Source organism: Melospiza melodia, chromosome 3, assembly GCF_035770615.1.
Source record: "Melospiza melodia melodia isolate bMelMel2 chromosome 3, bMelMel2.pri, whole genome shotgun sequence".
Classification (NCBI taxonomy): domain Eukaryota; kingdom Metazoa; phylum Chordata; class Aves; order Passeriformes; family Passerellidae; genus Melospiza; species Melospiza melodia.
The window spans coordinates 43,377,400-43,396,639 of NC_086196.1; the positions used below are offsets into that span (position 1 = coordinate 43,377,400).

Consider the following 19,240-nt stretch of genomic DNA (forward strand, 5'->3'; position numbering starts at 1 on the left):
TCTTCCTTATTTATGGGTGTTGGTTTTACAGGAAAAGATTTCAAAGAACTGCTAATAGTATATATAATTACGTAAAATCTTCAATTTGGTGTTCAAAAAAATTCAAATACTTCTCATAAGTTACTCTCCAGGAACATATGGTAGATTTTGTGCAGAGAGCTCTTTTTTAAGAACTATGAATTATAGCATTTTCTCTTTTTTTCCTTAAAAATGCAAAAAAAGACCCAAAACCCAGCTTTCATTTTAATGTGTGTTCCTTTGGAATGTGTTTTACATCACTATTTGCAGAGTATTCAAATTTTTTTCAAAACTAATACCGCATTTTTAAAGTTACTTTGAATGTTTGAAGGATTTGGTCAGAAAAGTAAGAAGCTCTTAAAAATGAGTACTGTTGTTGTTTTGCTAGAAGCCTAACACCCATGCTAAGTTAAATTGAAGAGGAAGTCTAGATTTTTCAGCTTTCAGGTAGTTTTTCCATAGTTGAAGGAAAGGAAAAAGGCCTTTGGTGCCTTTCCTTATATTGCATTTCTTTCAGTTCTTGAAAAATAGGTGCAAACTAATTTAGAGCCACACATTAGCTATGTGTGTATTGGTGATAATGAAATATTGCAAAGCACATTTAAATATAAATTATGTATGTTTCTAATAGTTTTCTCATTTGTTATACCTTATGTTTGAATATTATCTCATCTTTTTTCCTCAGCAAGCATTCTAAATTAATAGGTGTTCAGTTCTTCTGTTCTCAGTTGTTGAGCTATCTCAAAACTTCTTTTTGGGCCATGTCAAAGATTTTCAGTAACTACTTATATGAATCTCAGGGAATAAATGTAGGGAAAGTTACATTATAACACAAAAAGTTATTGAGTGATTGCAAAACCTGGCTACGTGTTTATATTTTGGTATGAATCTGACATTAATTCTGATTTTCTGATGTGATTTAGTACAAATCTGTTTCTGTTTAGAAGCAGCTAGACTGATTTGTGTGAGGGTAAAGGGAGACCTAGGTAAAGGGAGGAGCATCATAAGGGTACTAAGTACCAGAGGCAAGGCTAGGCCGTGTGTCCTCCAAATTTCTCTTTATTTTTTCATGTGGGTTGTCAAATACTGCCGCATTAGCCTTCCCTGAATAGAAGCTTTGGACAAGGGGATGTATTTTTATTTATGTAGATGAATTTAGGTTTGCAGAAATCATACGTATGCATACCTAACAAGCTAATTTTGAAGATTCTAGGGCACTGTTCAATATGTGGTAGTTTATTGAGGCAAACTACTTAAGCTGCTGCAGGTTCAAACACTGAATTTCCGTATAGAGTTGCTTCAGTCACCATTTGAGTTATTTAGGTTAGTGGGATAGCTTTTAGTTTTAAACTGTACACATAATAACTGATGTATGGATAATTTTAGGGTAATTTTTTAGAATGATACTACTTAAAATTGCATATGGTCACTGTATTGGCTCTTGTGTGTCTTTTTATCTTTGCAGAAGAACATGACAATATCAGTTTAGATTCAAAACAAACGCCAGAAAAAGCTGATACGGATATGAGGAGCCAGACAGGGACTAAATCAAAGGATGAAACAGCATCAGAAAAGATTTCAGTTTCCAGGGAAACCTGGATTACCTTTGAAGACTTCTGCATTTGTTTCCAGTAAGGAATAGAGGGTTTGGGGTTTATTCCATACAATATACTGTATAACAATGATAAAATTCAAAACATGTCTAAATAAAAACTGCATCTTCATGACAGATCTTCTTTGTATAGCTATCCTGCCTTTCAGGGTGGCTTCAAGGCCACTCTTCAGACCAGGCACACTGTCCCTGTGACAGAGGGTCTGTGGCTGCAGCCCTGCTCTGTGCCTTGGGTGTGTCCTCCAGAATACAGTGGAGAACACAACACCAGCTCCATAAAGCAGCTGTCAGACTGCAGCTGGGGTGGAAGATTGTGGGTCACGGAGTGTTGTGGCCATTAGATGCTTTTACCGACCATGAGGCACTGGGCAGGCACAGTCTGCATCAAGACAACACAATTCTAAAGAAAAATAAAAGTTGTTGAAATCTATTGCCATCAGCATAGCTTTGCTTGATCATGATCAACTAGATGTTTTGTCTCACTCTCTTTTCAATATTCATTTCCAAGGCATTTATGCCTCTGAAAAACTACTTGTAGCATCATATTTTCAGCTTCTGTCTTTCAGATTTAAAGAGCCTGGTACAGTACATATCCTTTAGAGAATATAAGATTGCTGAGGGAAGTAATTTTATCAGAGAAAATTAATCTAGTTCTTTTCTTGTTTGAATGTGTAACTGAGATTTCTTTGTGAAGCTTCTATTTTCAAAAATGTTTAAACTCTACTCACTCTCTAAAGTAGAATGTATGACTTTTATACCAGCCAGCAGTACAAGAACTTTAGGAATAAGAAGTCATAGATCACTTTAGGCCTTGTTAAGGTTTCCATGCTAGTTTTAGGTAGTCCTAGGTCCTGGAAGATAGGACATTCAGAAAAAAAAAAAAAAAAAGGCATCACAAGAAATTTAATTTCCTTTAAAATCTTGGTCACATACAGAGGATACGAAATATGAACTTTCTACCTTATTAGCCAAATGTTAAAGTACTGTTGACCTTTTGTAGACCTATATTAATATTAATTAAGACAAAAAGCATTTGTCAGTTTCTTATCTCTAAGTGAGAGTTTATTTTCACAGTCAACTGATAAAGTAGCTGTTAACAGAGCATCTTCATTGACCTTTGAAGAATTTATCCCTCAGAAGAAATTAGGCACCTAAGATTTGGATTTTACATGTCTGTTCAGTTGAAAGCTTTTCCTTCTCTGTCATGCCTACCTCTTAGATACAATGAAAATAAGAAGAATGTTCATAGAAGTGAGGAATATTTCAGTCATTGTAGGAATTGACATGCCAGAACTAGATCAGGATTCCTGTGAAATTTCTGAGTAACCAAAGCATTGATTCAAATCTGATTCCATCCTCAATTAAAGCTGAAGCCATTTATGTCTCCCTTGGTGAAATCAAAATAAAAAAAAATTGTAGTCAGGAACTGTGTAACTTTCTGAAGGTCTGCAAACAGCACAGGGCTAAAAACAACATTAATAAAATATATAAAACGGTCCATCTTTCAGTTATACTTTGTATAAAACTTCATTCCAGTAATTTTTATGTGGGTATGGAAGTATTAAATTAATATTAGCATGTTACCATTTACAGGTTGAAAATAAAAAAATTAGTGGGCTGACCTCCAATGGAAAAGTGCAGAAATGCAGCAAATATATGAATTAATTTCAGCTACTTTCCCTGGAGATTAATTTTATTCACCTTTATTATAACCAATAATGTTGAACCATTTTTGAGAAATAGTTGTGAGTCTGACTTGTGAAAGTAAAATTAATGTCTTGTGCTATGAAATAGGCATTTGCCTAAACTATGTAATTTCTGCTGATTTTCTTAAAGTCATATATATCTTATATTTCAATTTTATATTCTTCTTAGGAGGCTGTATGTTTTCCACAAGCCAAATACATATGCTTATAACTATCAGAAGACAAGTTTTAAGGTAAATGACTGTATTGTGCTTTTTTTTTCAAAGTCTTATATAATTAGATAATACATATAATCCTCTTAAAGGAAACTGGTTGAGCATATAGAACTGCTATTACTGAAAAATAATAATGCATTGAGGTTGTTGTAGTCAATACAAATGTATGTTTGCAAGCAAATACATAGCATTATATATATGTGTTTAAGAAAAGGAAAAATGCTGTGGAATGCTACTGCACAATAACAAAAAATAGCTTATGTAAAGAAAAATTATAGTGAATCAGTTCTCCAACCACTCTTTATTTTGATTTAAAACTACCTTTTAACAATTTGGTGCCTAAATTGAATTTAATGATTATCCGGCTACGGAATCTGCTCTTCAATTCTCCTTCATCTTCCCCTGTTACCTAAAATCCAAACTATGAGTATGTTTAGCATAACACTCCATTTTCTCTGCAAATGCTAAGTCCTTTTGTTATTTACAGCACCCTGCTGCAGGGATTTAGAAATACTGTCTAGTTACATTCAAATAATAGAATTTCTCTAAACCTGCCATTAGTTCATATTATCAGGAGGTTATTCAACATGCTTTAATATCCTGTCCCAGCTCCTATTTTATAGTGTATCTGAAGTGTAATTGTAGAGTACTGAAATGTAAACTCCAGGCGTGAAGTTCATGTAAAATCCTCCACTGAGAAGGTTAACTACATGGATTAATGCTCCATAATTGCAGTACACCTGCAATTTCCCACCTCTCAGTAATCACATCACAAGAAATTTTCCTAATGACTGCACCATATACTTTTGTAAGCCATAATCAGCATTAAGACTGTGTAAGCCTGTGTGCTCTTGTGCCAAAAAAACCCCTAACCCTTTGCTGTAAAACCATTTCAATTTCTAACATTGAAAGAGATGATATGTTTACAGTATTAGGTAAATTCTGTATCATGCTTATAAAAGAACATTTTCATATTGTGATAGGAAGATATATATACCCAAAAAATGCATTTATATAGCTCTGGAATATCCAGGAAGACCTGTACTGTAATAGTTCTGAAGAAAGAAGCTCATTCACCATAAGTTTTTGAAGAATTACTAGGAGCAATAGAATCATTCTATAGTTTCTAATATTGGCATAGGAATAATGTATTAAAGTTAAGAGAGAAAGATTTTGTCCTCACAGAGATTTGTAGGAGAAAAACCCCTTTGTAAGGGAGGATCCCTCATATCTACAAATGCAAGGAGTACTTATTTAAGTTTTCTGTAATTAATTAGAATCAGAATGTTGCAGCAAAACCCAAAATTTTTGGTCTTCTGTTAATTATTGTTTGGCAATTAAAAGTACTACATTTTGGTACATATGACAGTCAAATATAGAAGTAGATATATTCTCATGCAAAAAAAAATTAGCTCTGTTTCCTTTTATTTCTCAAGTGAACACTATTTTACATGCAGCATGAGGCTCTGGGCTTAAATGGCTTGTTCTGAAATTTGGAAGAAGTCGTGACAATTAATTGCTTACTTCCCATACCATACCTTAAGTCACCATATCCAAAATCTTACACCTACTTTGTATAAGGCCAGTTGGACAGGATTTAGTGCAAGTGAATGAACAAATGTCCATTTTTCTATACAGTCTTCTGATGAGGAAGTCTTCTATTATTTAATTGTGGACAGTCTGATGCCCATTGAAATGCTGGTTAGCTTTTCTGCATTAGTGCACTGGTATGTTACTGAAGGTAAGGCCAACACACAGAAGTACATGTCAGTGTTGTGTTTTCCCGTTCTTGAATATGTTTGTACTGTTGTGTTTGTCTGTTGTTTACTTGGGCACAGTTTGAGAGTTTATCAATAGTTTGAAATAGTCAAATTGGTTTTAAGGAATACACTATTATTCAAGCAATGCTTCATCATTATTTCATTGATGATGAGCATTTTCATGAAAGAATCTCTCCCTTTTCTGTTTATTATGATTTTCTGAAGCTTTTCATCTGTATATTTCTGGAATGGATTTCCTTGTGTTTCTTGTGGTTTCTTTTCTACAAATTCCACTCTTGCAAACTACTTTATGCCTTAGCGGATCACAATGCAGCAAAACCAGCAATATAACAAAAGTAATTTTCTGAAATTACTTTTAAAGCGGTACACAATAAGCTCTCAAGTAACTTTAAGTTGGCTTTTTCAAAACCCAACAACTTGAAAGATTTAAATAATAATTCCTTGTATTTCATTAAAAACCTAGAATGGAATTCAGTAGAGTGATGGCATTTTATGGTAGTTGGCTTAGGTTAATCATACATTTAAACACTTGACATGGATGTAATTTAATGCATCTAGAGTGGAGTAAAGAGAACTAAAGAATGCTTAAAAAACCAAACTGACCATTCTGCTAAAATAATTAAGCTGTAAGCTATGAATGTAAATAAAAATATATTTTTATGGCTATTTACCTAATTTTCGTGTGGACATAAAGGGTTTTTTTTGACTTTTACAGCAGCCTAAAGTGATTTGGAAGATGTCTGATGTGATACCCTAAGTTTTTAATAAATACCTACTTTATTTCTTTAACACCATCTAGCCTCTGTTCTACGTAGCCTCTCAAGGCATCAGATGTAAACATCTTAGTAACACATTTTATAACCATTCTTTTCTAGCAAATAGTACAAATAAGCCATGCTTTGTACCACCAATGCCTTTTAAGTGACTGGTTTTTTCTGTGTTAGCAAAACCTAAATGAATGTTTTAATGATTGTGTAGTAGCTGCAGGTTCTGCATAGGCGTGTCTGAATGTCATTCACCCTCCCCATATTATGTGGGTTGTGTTTTGTTTTATTTTGTTTTCTTAACCTAGGTACTCAACAAGAATGTTCAACAGGTGTGCTGAGGATTGAATATTTCTCTTGGCAATCTGTGGCTCCTGGAGAACTTGTGTTAAAAATGCATACATCTGCAACCAAAGCTACTATAGTAAATCTTCCTGTTGGGTATGTATGAGGATTCATTTCTGTCCTGACTCTTTAGTTAAGGCTTGAAATGATTGTTTACACAGTAACTCAGTAGGAGTTTATTTCCTAAAATGTAAGTTTTGGGAGTATCAGACTAGTTGATAGCTAGGATTTGGTAAGAGTGCTAAATTACTGTGAATTTACCAACATTTTTATAACAATTCTTAGTTCTTTACTCTTATTTAGGACCATTTAACAAGAAAAATCACACTGACTTGCTAAAAAATATATTTAAATTCCTACAAATTCTTTCTTGAAAGTGTTTCTAACTAGAATAATTTGAAATATTCCCCGGAGTAGCAAGAAAAATGTAAGAATTAGCATTCTTAGTGGAACTGTAAAAGCATGGTGCTACCGTGGGAGGTTTCAATGCTTTTCTTGAAAAAGGATTTAGGAAACATGACAGGGGAAACAATTCATGAAGTCTTGCATATCTTACTTCCTATTCCCATATTGCTTAATATGATTCTTTCTTTTTGCATGTAACTGTAAATATTCAGTGTGGGACATTGCCTGATTATTTAAATAACGAAATAGATAAAAAGCAAGAGCCTTTGATATGTTATTTTCAGAAAACCCTTCCAGGGAAACCAGGAAAATGACATTTTCATGTCCTGTCATAAGCATAATATTCCTGCCTAACTAACTGAGGCCTTCTACTTTCCCAAAAAGAGAAAATCATCAGTTAAAATTCAAAGAGATGAAACAAAATGTATTTTTTAAAATTAAGTAAGATGTCAAATAAATAGGCATAGAAAGAAAATACCAAAACGCTAGCATACTGAAATTAAGTAAAAGATCTTTATTAGTGCTCTTTATTTGATTTGATTCATGCTAAAACTGGAATAGTTATTTTTATGTTTATAGACTACATTCACATCTAGTTCTGGATTCACATGTATTTTCTCAGTGTTGTTTCTAAAAGCTATATCTCTCTGTGCTGTAAGGGGGCCAAAAATGTGTATCTTTTTGCACCTGTAAATTTCAAAGCTAACAGAGGTACCATCAACTCAAATTTATAAGCTTCCCACCTTTGATTCTCTTTAGTTCAGTCAGAGACAAGAGTCAGGTTTAATTTAAAAAAGGTGTGGGAGACAAATGGACTTATTGACCACTCCCCCATTTCATTCTAAAAGAGAAGTCACTTGGTAAGAATGGAAGGCCTTCTCTTCCCACTGTCTGTGAGTGGCTGAGGAGCCTTCAAATTTCAGTCAAAAGAAGATGAATTAAAAACTGCCAGTGTGTCTGGGGGGCATGAACTCTCCTTTCTTACTCTCACTGCTGAATCTCTGGTTAACACATTGAAGCTGTGGCCTGGATAAGCTTTTTCACCTAAATATAATTCTGAAACTGATATTATCAAATGCATGAAGGGAAAAGCTTAAGAATTATTGCAATTTAAGAACAAAAGTTGTTTGTTTGGGTTTTTTCTTGATTTTAGGCGACACATCCTGCTCTTCGCAGTAACTTGTCCCATGGGGCACCACATTCAGCTGTGTACCACGGTGCCGTGTGTCTTTGGAGAAGAGGATGCTGTGATGCCAGCTCTTCAAAAGGTGTGCATAATGACTAATCAAACATTGTGATAATAGTTTTTCTGACTACTAATTAAAGTACAGTAGTATTGGATTTCCATTTAGAGTTGTTATATTCAATGGTATAGTACTAACTTTAAAATGAAAATGTTAAGGGCATAAAAGATATGTGTTTTACAGCACAACAGGTACTGGAGGCATAGTGCAAAAATTATCTTACATAAATATGTAAGTTAAAATTGGATAGTGTTGTGGTTTACATAGGAGTGCAGCATAAAATGTGAAAAATGCTTTTGTTGAAATATATATGTGAGGGTAGGGCATAACTCACTCTTTGAGGCATGTCATAAAATACATGTATAAATATGAATTAATATTAAAAAATACCTGCCTATTTAAATAAAACCTTGCATCAGTGAAGTATGTTTGGTCCCATGAGATCACATATTACTCACCAGGTCTGAAAGCAGCTTTTGTATGTAAAATGAGCAATTTAATCAAACAACTTTTCATAGCTGAGATAAGAGGCTCAGGGGAGAAATTACCACAGCTTTTGCTCTTCATTGTCCATAATCCAGACACCACTGTCATCCATATTTTCAAGGTTTCTCTTGCAAGCAGTAGGTCCAAATATTTGTTGAAGTCCCTGAGAGGAGGGAATATATTTTCTAGAGAACATTTGTGCAAAAATGTTTTAAAAGGTGAGTGTAACAGCAAATTTACATAGCAGTGAAGATTCTGGGTTCTAATAATAGAGCACTAAAACAGCTTGTACAAATTTATCACATTTATTGTGACAAAAATGTTGAAACATAAGAAGCTGGATCATTAAAAATATCTTGTGGTTGTATTATCTCCTTGCTTTCAATTTTTGGATTAAAAGGTATTTCTCATCAAGAAAATAAAGCAGAATTTTATCCTTGGGTTTTTCCTGTACTTCTGTTTGAAGCAACTTCTTTGCAGGCTGTCATTTGAAGGAGAGTGTTCACATTCTTGCACAGAAATCCTGATGAAGATTATTGATGCTTTAGGCAGCATGCATTTGATCATTGCTTTCAGCAGGATACTAAGGATAATTTGTCCTTCCATAAGGGGAAGATGCTGAGCACTTCAGCTCCATTATCACTGCAGTAGAAAGTCTCTATATAGATCTTATTTTTGATTAAGTTTCCTAGGACTAATGATATAGGAAAAATAAAGCAATGAATAGATATATCTTATGGTGCCTGTTATTTATTTCACTGGCTAAAATCAGTGAGAAATTGATATGCTTTTAAGTATCACAGACATAATTGATTTTACAGTTCATAATATTAAGAACAACTGAATGAATTCCACAAGCTTTGTAATTCATCACCAAAAAAAATGCTTGTATTCTGTCATAACCAGAAAGAAAACCAAAGAAAATCTGAAAGCAATGTTTCTAACAATGGTTGGTTTATTCTCTTTCCTCAGGAGAGCTCTCGATTTATAGAACAGGCTACAGTTATCCTGAGAGCTGTTGGAAATGTGATAAATAATTACAGCAGTGAGGATGAGCTTCCTAAAGCCTTGAAGGAATTGGAAGTAGCTTATTGTCCTCCTGGCCTCCAGGATACTAAAAGAGCTGAAGAAAACATCAAGGTAAGCAAATAGTTAGTGCATATCTAAAAGCTACAGAAGCTGGATAACTGCTTAATGTTGTCATTACCCTCTTCAAAACAATGCCTGTGCAGTTAACAAGGACCACCTGCACACTGTGAATGTGGCATTCATTATAAAGTAGGCCCAAATTACATAACTTGCAACTGTATGATAATTATCTTCTTTTAAGAAGAGAAACTTTAATGTGCACAGAGTAGCACATTCTAAATAGAGTCTATTTTTGTTGATCTAGTTTAGCATACTTTGGGGCAGAAAACATTAGCTGTGTTTATATTAAAACTTCATGTTGAATTTGAAAGATACTACCTGAAATGCAGAAAAGTCTAATGTTGGCTTTCTGTGCCTAATGTTGATGGAACAGGAAAACATTATTACAGCTTATATTTCTGAAGGCAGTAATGAGTTCTTTCATTCACATTATTCCAAGTTGGTTTTCTCTGTTTCTTGAAACTACACCATTCTTATTCAACTTTTCTGCTCTCTATGCACAATAAATTAAAGATACATGATGAAAACATTACACTTTTCTGTAGATCTCTATGCTATAACTTTCCAATATTATAAGAAAGATTGTGAGAAAAAATTTTTGTAGAAGATACGCTAGTTTTTATGTGTATGCAAATGTTGATCATATTGCTTTAACTTGATTTTTCTAAAGTCAGTATTTTATATATTCCAGATTCATTTATTTTCGTCGAAGTACTAGAATATTTATGCAGTTTAGGCTGTTTTAGAATGCAGATTTTAGAAGATTGAATAGAAAAATGGTTTCATATTTTTTATAATTACTGCTATTAAAAATTAGAACACTAGCACTTTTATACATGGGCTGGACACCAGCTGAAATGCAGCACAATAACAGAATTAATAAGGAATGATTACAGGTGCGCTACTCATGAAAGCAGTAATTTACATGCCAAGTCCACCAGGAAAAAAAATTGCTTTGAACTCAAGAATGGAATAAACAAATTTTAAATGCAGATGTTCATGTGAAATATGTGCAAAACTTTGAGACCCTAAGAAAAATTCTGTAGTCATAAATACATATATCCCTTAATTTCTCCTCCTCTAAGAAGACCAATATATAGGTGAAAAAAACCCAACAAAATTAGGTAAATGAAAGGCACTGAGCTAACAGTGATTCTAGGATGAAAATATGGAAATTATCTGTCTTTAATACAAACAGTGAAAAATTGTTCTGAATACAAGAAAGGATATACTGTATACTTTCTTTCCTAGTTTTACAAATTTAAAAATAAGGGACATATTTATCAGTATTAAAATACATAAAATATGTTTCCAGAAAGCAGAAAAATCTGAAACTAAGGACAATGAAACATAAAAATATTGTCTTTTCCACTAAGTTGTTACTATGTTCTTAAACTCAGATTATGAAACTAGTTCTGTAAAACACACTCTAAAATTCCCATCTACTAGGAGTGGGGGAGGAAAAGACTGGATTTCTGCTCTTTAAAGAGAAAAAATATGTCAAAGCATAAAAATAGAGCCAAATCTTGCCATGCTATGGCATTTCCTAATCCCGAAAGCATTCCCATTAAGTTACCTGTATCCATTCTGAAACCTCAAGTTTACAACTCCCTTTGTCATTATAGCAATTATATGTTCTTCTGTCCTCTAGTATGAGGCCACCAACCCTCTGCACATAAACTAGGATGTTTCTGGGTGATAAACACACTGTATAATAAGTCCTATTTTATTTTTTTTATAAGCCAGGCATGAAACAGGTTTTGTCTCTGTTGTTGTCTTGAAGCATTATGGTCCTACAGTTGGGATTAATTTTCAGATACAGTATTTGTTAGTGGAAGTTAAAAGTTTAATTTATACATTGTAAGAGAAGAGGGAAACAAGTTTTGAAACAATAATGAGAAGCAATGTAAATTAATCTTTATAAATGAATCATTCTTTTCTTCTTTCTGATTTTAGATTTTCCATAATGCATTTTGGTATTTGATTGAATATGTATCAGAAAAGAAGGATCTTTACAGATATAAATTTGCCTTCAGGTCCTTTACTTTGGATTTTGAAATCACTGATATTTCTGGAGGTGACATTGTGTTTTCAGGTAATGTATTGATATTGCTAATCACTTCAAATATGTCTGCTCATTCTTATTTTCAGGGAAGCCAACTCTTCTGTCTTCTTGTTTTTTCTTGCTTAAGTAGGCACAATTAATTTTTAAACCTAAGACTTTTACTGTTGAAAGGACATCCGAGGCTCATCTCAGAATAGAAATTATCCTTTTCTTTGCTCCAGAAAGTCTGTTTACCCTTTGTTAACTTATAAAACCGCCCTTGGTCTTCTTTGAGTAGCATTTGTCAGTATTAACAAACATGAGCAAACCTGTTGCAGTGCACCTCACCACTTATGTTCAAATCATCAGCTGAAAACACCTTAAATGCTTGTATTGTTCACAAAATGAGAGTGAAGGAAGACTCAAGTTAGTACCTTCATTGAAAGTTCAGCTATTTCTTAGTGTTGGGTTGAGAGGTTTTTGTTTGTGTTTTTTTTTTGGGGGGGGAGGGGTATTTAATTTTTTGTTGTCTTGCTTGCTTGCTTGTTTTTTAAGCTTGTTATTTGGGAAATGACTGTGTTGGCTGGCTAGTCGGCTGGCTAGTCATACCCATGTAGCATAGTACTGGCTACAGCACCAACTGCCTCTGCTACAGCCTGTGTCAGGGAGTGCTGTGTACCTGAACATACTCTGAGAGAAGCCATTGGAAGGCCAACATATTTATTAATAATTCTTTTCCTACTGTTTCTTTGCTTCATTTTTTATGCAGGCTGGAGTTTTGTGCCGTTAGAATTAAGTTTGCCTGGCAACCAAATATTTGGCTCTTTTCCATTTTAGGATTTATTTTTTAGTCTCTATAACTTTTTAATCTATTAATGTTAGCATCTAGTTTACCAATAAAAGCCTTATGTATTTGGTTTCATGTCACAACAGAAAAATAATTTATCTGATCGGGGGAAGAGACACAATCACCATTTGAAGGCTCATTATGGGTACTTAGCTTTTTCTTTGTCTATTGTGAACTTACTGAATAAAGTGTTTCTACTTGATCAAACAAAATTATACTAACTTCCTTTTGATTAGTCAGTTTATTCTGGAAAAATAGTATAAAAACTAAATTGAAATTTACACAAATAGCTTTACTGACACAATGTTGTAATAGTTACTTTTGTCCCTATAATAAAGCACTTATAAATGCATATATTTGTCTCTCTTTACTGGGAACTTTCCTCTGAATCTCCTCTCTTCTGAAGGTTATTCTTACTGTGAGACATCAGGTATTTTTCAAAGAATTGCATCCCTTGACAAGAGTATGTTGCAAGGGTCAGCATATTGACATTTATCAAACCACTTAAAGTAAACAACACCTGTCACATTTTTTTAAAGATTACTGTGCTACTGATTTCTGCATTCCAAAAAAAACCCTTAAACACTTGTCAGCATTAGAAGACATTTTTAAAATAGATTTGAATAATTAGCACAGTTGACAGGTTGTAGCAAAGATCTCATATAAATTACTAAAGGATGAGATCCACCGTGACAGAATATTATTTAGGAGTTGTGCAGTGAATCAAAAAAGTGGAAAAATATATAGAGAAAGAAAGTTCTGTTTCAGTTTTAATTCTTCCAGTGTCCAATATATCCTTTTAAACTATTTGCTTTTCTAAAATTAAATTACAAGAGATCCCTATTGGACTGGAAAGGTAATTTTTTCCCTTTGGTTTTATTGATATTGGATATTTTTTGACCTTTATTGACATTTTGCCCTGCTTAATAAAGGTTGCTTTGGAGTAAATGCATGCTTCTGTTCAGGTTCCATCCAGAAACCTAAAGAAATAAAGCATAAACCAAGTGAACTGTCAGGGAAAAGAGGTAGATGGCAGGAAATACCAGTTGCAAACTACATGGTAGAAAGGCCTAGAAGGATTGGCATCAGCTGAATGCCCTGCCCCCACATTAGCTCTGCTGCGTTGTCAGGTTGGTTGCTCAAATCTTGTCAAGACCTGAGGCTGTAACCTTTTGGAACCTAACAGACATCAGTGTAAACTACCATAACAGATGAATAAAATATTTTTGTCATCTGTGTCTGCAAGTATATCAGGTCAAATCTGAGATTTTTCTAAAACAGCACCTCCATTTTATATTGGCATATTCATTTTTCACTGTGTGCTGAATTAATCTCAAGATTTATCAAGGGCAAGGATACTATGATCTACTGCAGTTAGTGGTCATGGCTGCAGAGGTTTCTGAGAAGTGATCCTGAAAATGATCCAGTCATATCTATTTGACTGCCAAGTATCATCCCTCCCTAAGGAGCAATTAATAGAAGAGCCACAGGAAACAAGTGGAAGACCATGCCGTATGAACATATGAAAAAAAGATGGGAGTATCCGAAGCTGAGTGCTTCCCCATGGCATGGCTCTTCTGTCGTATTCTGGGAGGAGAGTGAATAAAAGGGCCCTGCAGAAGTTTGGGCAATCATAAGGTAGTGAATTTACGGAGGTATGTGATGTTTCCTGGGAAAGGAAGCGTATCAAGATGGCTGCCTGCTCTCTGTTGCACATTTCCTTTTTTTACCTTGTCCTGATTTCATTGGGCCCAATGGTGAGCCAGTGGAGTCAGTGGAGGTGCGTGGCACTGATTTTCAAGAGTCTCAAACACTTAACAGTCATTTAGGCACATTTCAGGGGCTACATTTCCTTCTCATGGATAAATTCCAACTTTCAAGTTGGAAGTGGAGTGCCCTTTGTGTACGGTTCTCTTAAAACCTTCTAGTCTAAAACTTTATCTAGAAGTCAAGCTGTTCTCTATAAGCTTATCTTGACTGTGAAACTGTATTTGGAAAGTCCTGCTCAGTTCTTTTTCAGAACAAGCTTTTCTCTCCCCCAGAAACATAGGTTAAGATGATTGATTGTATGGTTGTGTTGTGTTGCATTGTGCGAATGAAAAGAGAATTCTGAACATTTGTTTCTTCTTGCACTTTGGATTTGAACTGGAGTTCTAGTAAGGGGTGAGGGCAAGTTTGGCATTATTTGGTTGAATATGTAAAAGGCCTCTTGAATACATGCAAAATACTCCTTTTTCAAAAACTCATTTCTACATTGCCTCCAGGAACTGCAGTGATTTTATGGTGAACAGTGTCTTGCTAGGCTGCTTTCAAAGCTTCAGTTTTATTACTAGCACAGTGTCTTCTGATTAACAGATAAGGTGTGTCAGAGAATTTTGACAAATCTGTTTTCAATCATAATGTCAAATTTGAAACATCCATTAGTTCAATACTGATGAACCTAAAGCATTCACTAGCTCAAGACTGATTGATTAAAAGCATTTCACAATATATAGTTCTCTGCTTACAAGAAAAAATATTAAGAAATATTAAGTTAAAAAAGCCTTGAAAGTTCAGAATATTTAATTAAGACCTAATTATTTGCCTTAAATGTTGCAAAAAAAATTTTGTTCTTATGAGATTGTTTAAAAAATTAGAACAAAAAGAATCTCCTTATGAATATATACTCATAAATTTGGGGTTTTGGCCTGATCTGTGGTAACTTCTGAAAGTTTCTATAAATAGAATTTTTTTGTGTGTGTTTATTTACTTCTAGTTATGGGATCTACTTGGCATCTTCAGTGGATGAAGTTTTTAGCTAGTTCACAGGGCAACACCACACCAATACTTGTATTTACTTTTCTATGTTGTTGATTCCTGCTCCATGTTAGAATATTCTTACCTATTAGGTCGATCTGTGTATATGTGTGTTCATATATATACAACTGTTACTTTATAATACATTTTTTTGCCTTATATGAGGAATGTTGGCTCTGCAGCAGAACTCATTTTTCTGAGCCAAAGCACGAGCTGAAAATCGAAGTCTATTTCCCTTCCATGAAGACAATGATTAGTGAGGTCAGAAGTCATCTTGCCACTGGGTTATTTAATTGTAAAATAGACGAGTTTGTAGATTGAACAAATTCACTTTGAAGTGTGTTACAGGGATGAATGAATGGAAGAGCCAAAACCTTTCTGGAGATGCACAGACAGGACACATCTTAGAACATGTTAAATTCCAGCTGGATATTAGATTAGCATTTTTCACCATAAGAGTAGTCAAAAGCTGGAAAAGAATGCCTATTCCATTGTTATGGAAGTATTAAAAAATGGACTGGACATTTATTCAAGAACAGGAGCAACCTGGTCTAAATTCATCTGGCTTTGGATATGGGATTGGACCAGATGGCCTTCAGTGGTTCACTCAAGTCTATATTCTGTGATTGATTATATGTTTCTGTTTTATAGAAGTGGTTTGTCATTCATACTGTTGACTTCTAATTAGGTTTCTACTGAAGTGGGGTTGTGTAATCTTCCAGTCCCCAAGCATTAAAGAGGCTTTTTAGGGTTTGGAGTCGCAGTACTGACGAGAAATTATGGTTTGAGAACTCAGCCAGATTTAGCGATATTGAGTAAAAGTGATTAGATTGAAATATGTGGTCTGGCTGATGAAAGGAATATCTTAAGACAGCTTGTTTGCCTGCAATGTTGTCTACATTTTTCAAGCAGATTCCACTTCTCCTTTTTCTTTGTTGGTACACTGTTTCCTTCCTATCACACTGTCTTGCTCCCTTTTTTCCACATGTGTGCAGTTCCAAACTACCCCTCTGGTATTGGCCCCTTGGAGTGTTGCTCTCCACACCCTTCCCTAAGTCCTGGTTCTGATGGCTCCCAAGTTGCTAATTTCTAGGCAAGAATGCCTTCAAAGACCTTATTGCTAACCTGTCAGAACCTACTAATTTCTGCTGCACTTCGAAACTCCTTGATAACATAAAGTCAGTCCGATATATGAGCTCTCCCTTTATCATAGATCTTACCCTTATTCCGTGGCTCCTTTGTGAAGGTTAAAAAAAATGTTTTGAACAACACTAGTGTTGAAATTATTACTTAATAAAATTATCAGATTGAGAGGCAAAAGTAATTAAAATCTAGTGAAGCTCTTTTAAGCTGTGTACAGAGTCAGGCTTCAGCGTATCCTCTGGGATCATGATTGGAAGAACATTTTGAAACTACAGTAAGAGATGTGATTTAAAAAAATGCCCTGCAATGGCTATCCATGAAGAGAAAAATTAAATTATTTGATGTTTGTAACTAGCAAATTAGCTGACATTTTGACTTTGTGTAATTGTACAGTATATTTTCTCCAACTTATGATAAAAATAATTTCAAGAGTGATATTTCCATCATAGAAGATTTATGCTTGAAATCACTCCCTTGCTGTTTTGTGTTTATTTGTTTGTTTTTAATTTTTTAAATTTGTTACAGAAAGCAACAGGAACGAGACTTCCAGCTTAGTTGATGCTACTCATTCTTCCAATCCTTCAGAGATCAGTGAGGAGAAATCCCTTAGTAGTTGTGAGAATCAAACTCCCACATCTGAAGAAGAAGCAGCAGCTCTCAAAATTCAAGCCATCTGGCGAGGGACTTATATTAGGAAAATACTGAAGAGCAGAGAACCAGGTGTGTCATTTATAAATGTCTTTCAAAAATGTTTCATGCTTCATCTTATTAAAATCTTCACTGTAAAGAGTTTTTTACTAATTAATATCTGGGTAAAATTAACTGAAGCTAATGAAATAGAACTTGTAGTTTTCTTAAGTATTCCTAACCACTCAGTTGGTGCATATGATACTAAAAAGTTCATGAAAGATACACCCCCCCTAGGTTTGCATAGATACTAAACCAGAATTTGTATTAATGTAGATTTAGGTCAGAGCTGGGATAAATGCTAAGGTTTTTTTGTGGAAATGTAAAGGAAATCATACAAGAACCTAAGCATCATAATGAGCAGTCAGTGGAACACGCACAGTATCAAAGCCTGATGCTGTCCTCCAAGGATACTGTACTGATACTATCCTTCATTCTTGTGCATATAGATAGAGGAATCTTGCATAGCAGTTCAGGACTCATAGCATATTTCCTATTCAGCAATTCTGTTATCTCAGCTGGAATACTGTGTCCAGGTACATTATCCACAGTCCAGGAAGAAAGAAAGATAACAACCACAAAATTCTGAGTAGAGTTGTAAGGATCAGGATTGAATATAGGCCTTGTACTTACAGGTTGTTAGTTTGTCATTTCAGAAAGACCAGATAAGAAAAGACTTTGCTATAATTTTTAAGTACCCACAGGAGGAAAGGAATTTCATAGTAACAGTCTCTTTAGGCTGATATCCAAAGGTTAACAAGAAGATCTTTAGTCTGAGATTCAAAGTTTGTGGCTTGAATCTGGAAACATTCAAGTTAGAAAAAGTGATATTTATTTTTAAAAAGATAAGGGGTTTATTGAAATAAACCAAAATTTGTATTGTACTACTGAAAACTTTCAAATCAGTCTCGTCTTCATCTGTATTCCATGTATAGAAGCAGACACCTTGAGGTGACATCACATCCTGTTATGTGAGTTATCCAACACAGATGGGGTGAATTACCCATTAGAGCTGCCCAATTCTTTTCCTGTTAGCTACACAAATAGTTTAGGTGCATCCCTACCCCTTCCTGGTATCTTCAGATGAAAGTTTCTGGGAAATAGCAATAGTTAAATAGCATATTCTCTGAGGACAGAGATTGCCAAATATCCCTACAACATATTACAGTGAAAAAACTGTAAATTGGACAAAATATTGATCATATAATTTCTGCACTTGTAGGTGTGCCTAAAAGTACAAAGATGGTGATGAATGGAAAATACTCTGTCAAAGGAAAAAAACAGTTTTGAGCTCAGACTTCTGTAAAACTCCAAATAAATAAAGCAGTTTACTTGTATAAGTCATATTTTTCAGAAGTATTTGGCAGGGGTAAATTTAGAACAATAGCATAATGTTATATTTTGTAACTTATTTGATTATCTCTAGGTACTAAAGAAAACACTGATGTTGAAGAAACTTTGAAAAACCTGTGGACTATGATTGAGTTAAATTTTGAAGAGTGTGCTGTAACGTTGTTAAGGTAATCATGCAATAAATCAAACTATTTTATCGTAGGCAGTTGTCATAAACTGTTTTTTCATAAAATAAGCATAGTAAGAGCATAATTAGTGTCAAAATTACAAAACCCTGATGGAGGGGATGAAATGTTTTTTACTAAATATATGCTATATTTTATTCTGTATACCCTACATGAGTAAAATCTAATTTTTAGATATGTTACTGATTTTTCCTGATTTTTTTGGATCTAAAATATTACCTTTTGCATGTGTTTAGTTTTTTTAGTATTTGGTAGGCTGCTCCATAAGTATAGATCTGATACTGATTCCTTAGTTAAGCAGTTAACCAGTTGATTTAAGGATTTTTTTTAATTTGTGCTATCTGTTAAGCAATCATGATTGACAGTAGAAAGAAGATAGCTTTACTATGTAATTGTACACAGTTTATTGTCTCAACAGGGGTCATTTTTGTCTCACTTGCTTGAAGTAGATGTATTTGTA

At 34.2% G+C, this 19,240-nt stretch overlaps 1 protein-coding gene across 1 annotated transcript in view; it reads left to right on the forward strand.

Moving 5' to 3' along the window:
* The window catches only part of ADGB (androglobin), an 89,211-nt gene that overhangs the window by 41,320 nt on the left and 28,651 nt on the right, over positions 1 to 19,240 (forward strand). Inside the window, exons 14-22 of the mRNA XM_063153345.1 lie at positions 1,484 to 1,649; positions 3,506 to 3,569; positions 5,190 to 5,292; positions 6,405 to 6,537; positions 8,000 to 8,114; positions 9,549 to 9,716; positions 11,682 to 11,820; positions 17,081 to 17,275; positions 18,669 to 18,762. Coding sequence (XP_063009415.1) covers positions 1,484 to 1,649; positions 3,506 to 3,569; positions 5,190 to 5,292; positions 6,405 to 6,537; positions 8,000 to 8,114; positions 9,549 to 9,716; positions 11,682 to 11,820; positions 17,081 to 17,275; positions 18,669 to 18,762 — 1,177 coding nt within the window. The remainder of the gene's footprint in view (positions 1 to 1,483; positions 1,650 to 3,505; positions 3,570 to 5,189; positions 5,293 to 6,404; positions 6,538 to 7,999; positions 8,115 to 9,548; positions 9,717 to 11,681; positions 11,821 to 17,080; positions 17,276 to 18,668; positions 18,763 to 19,240) is intronic.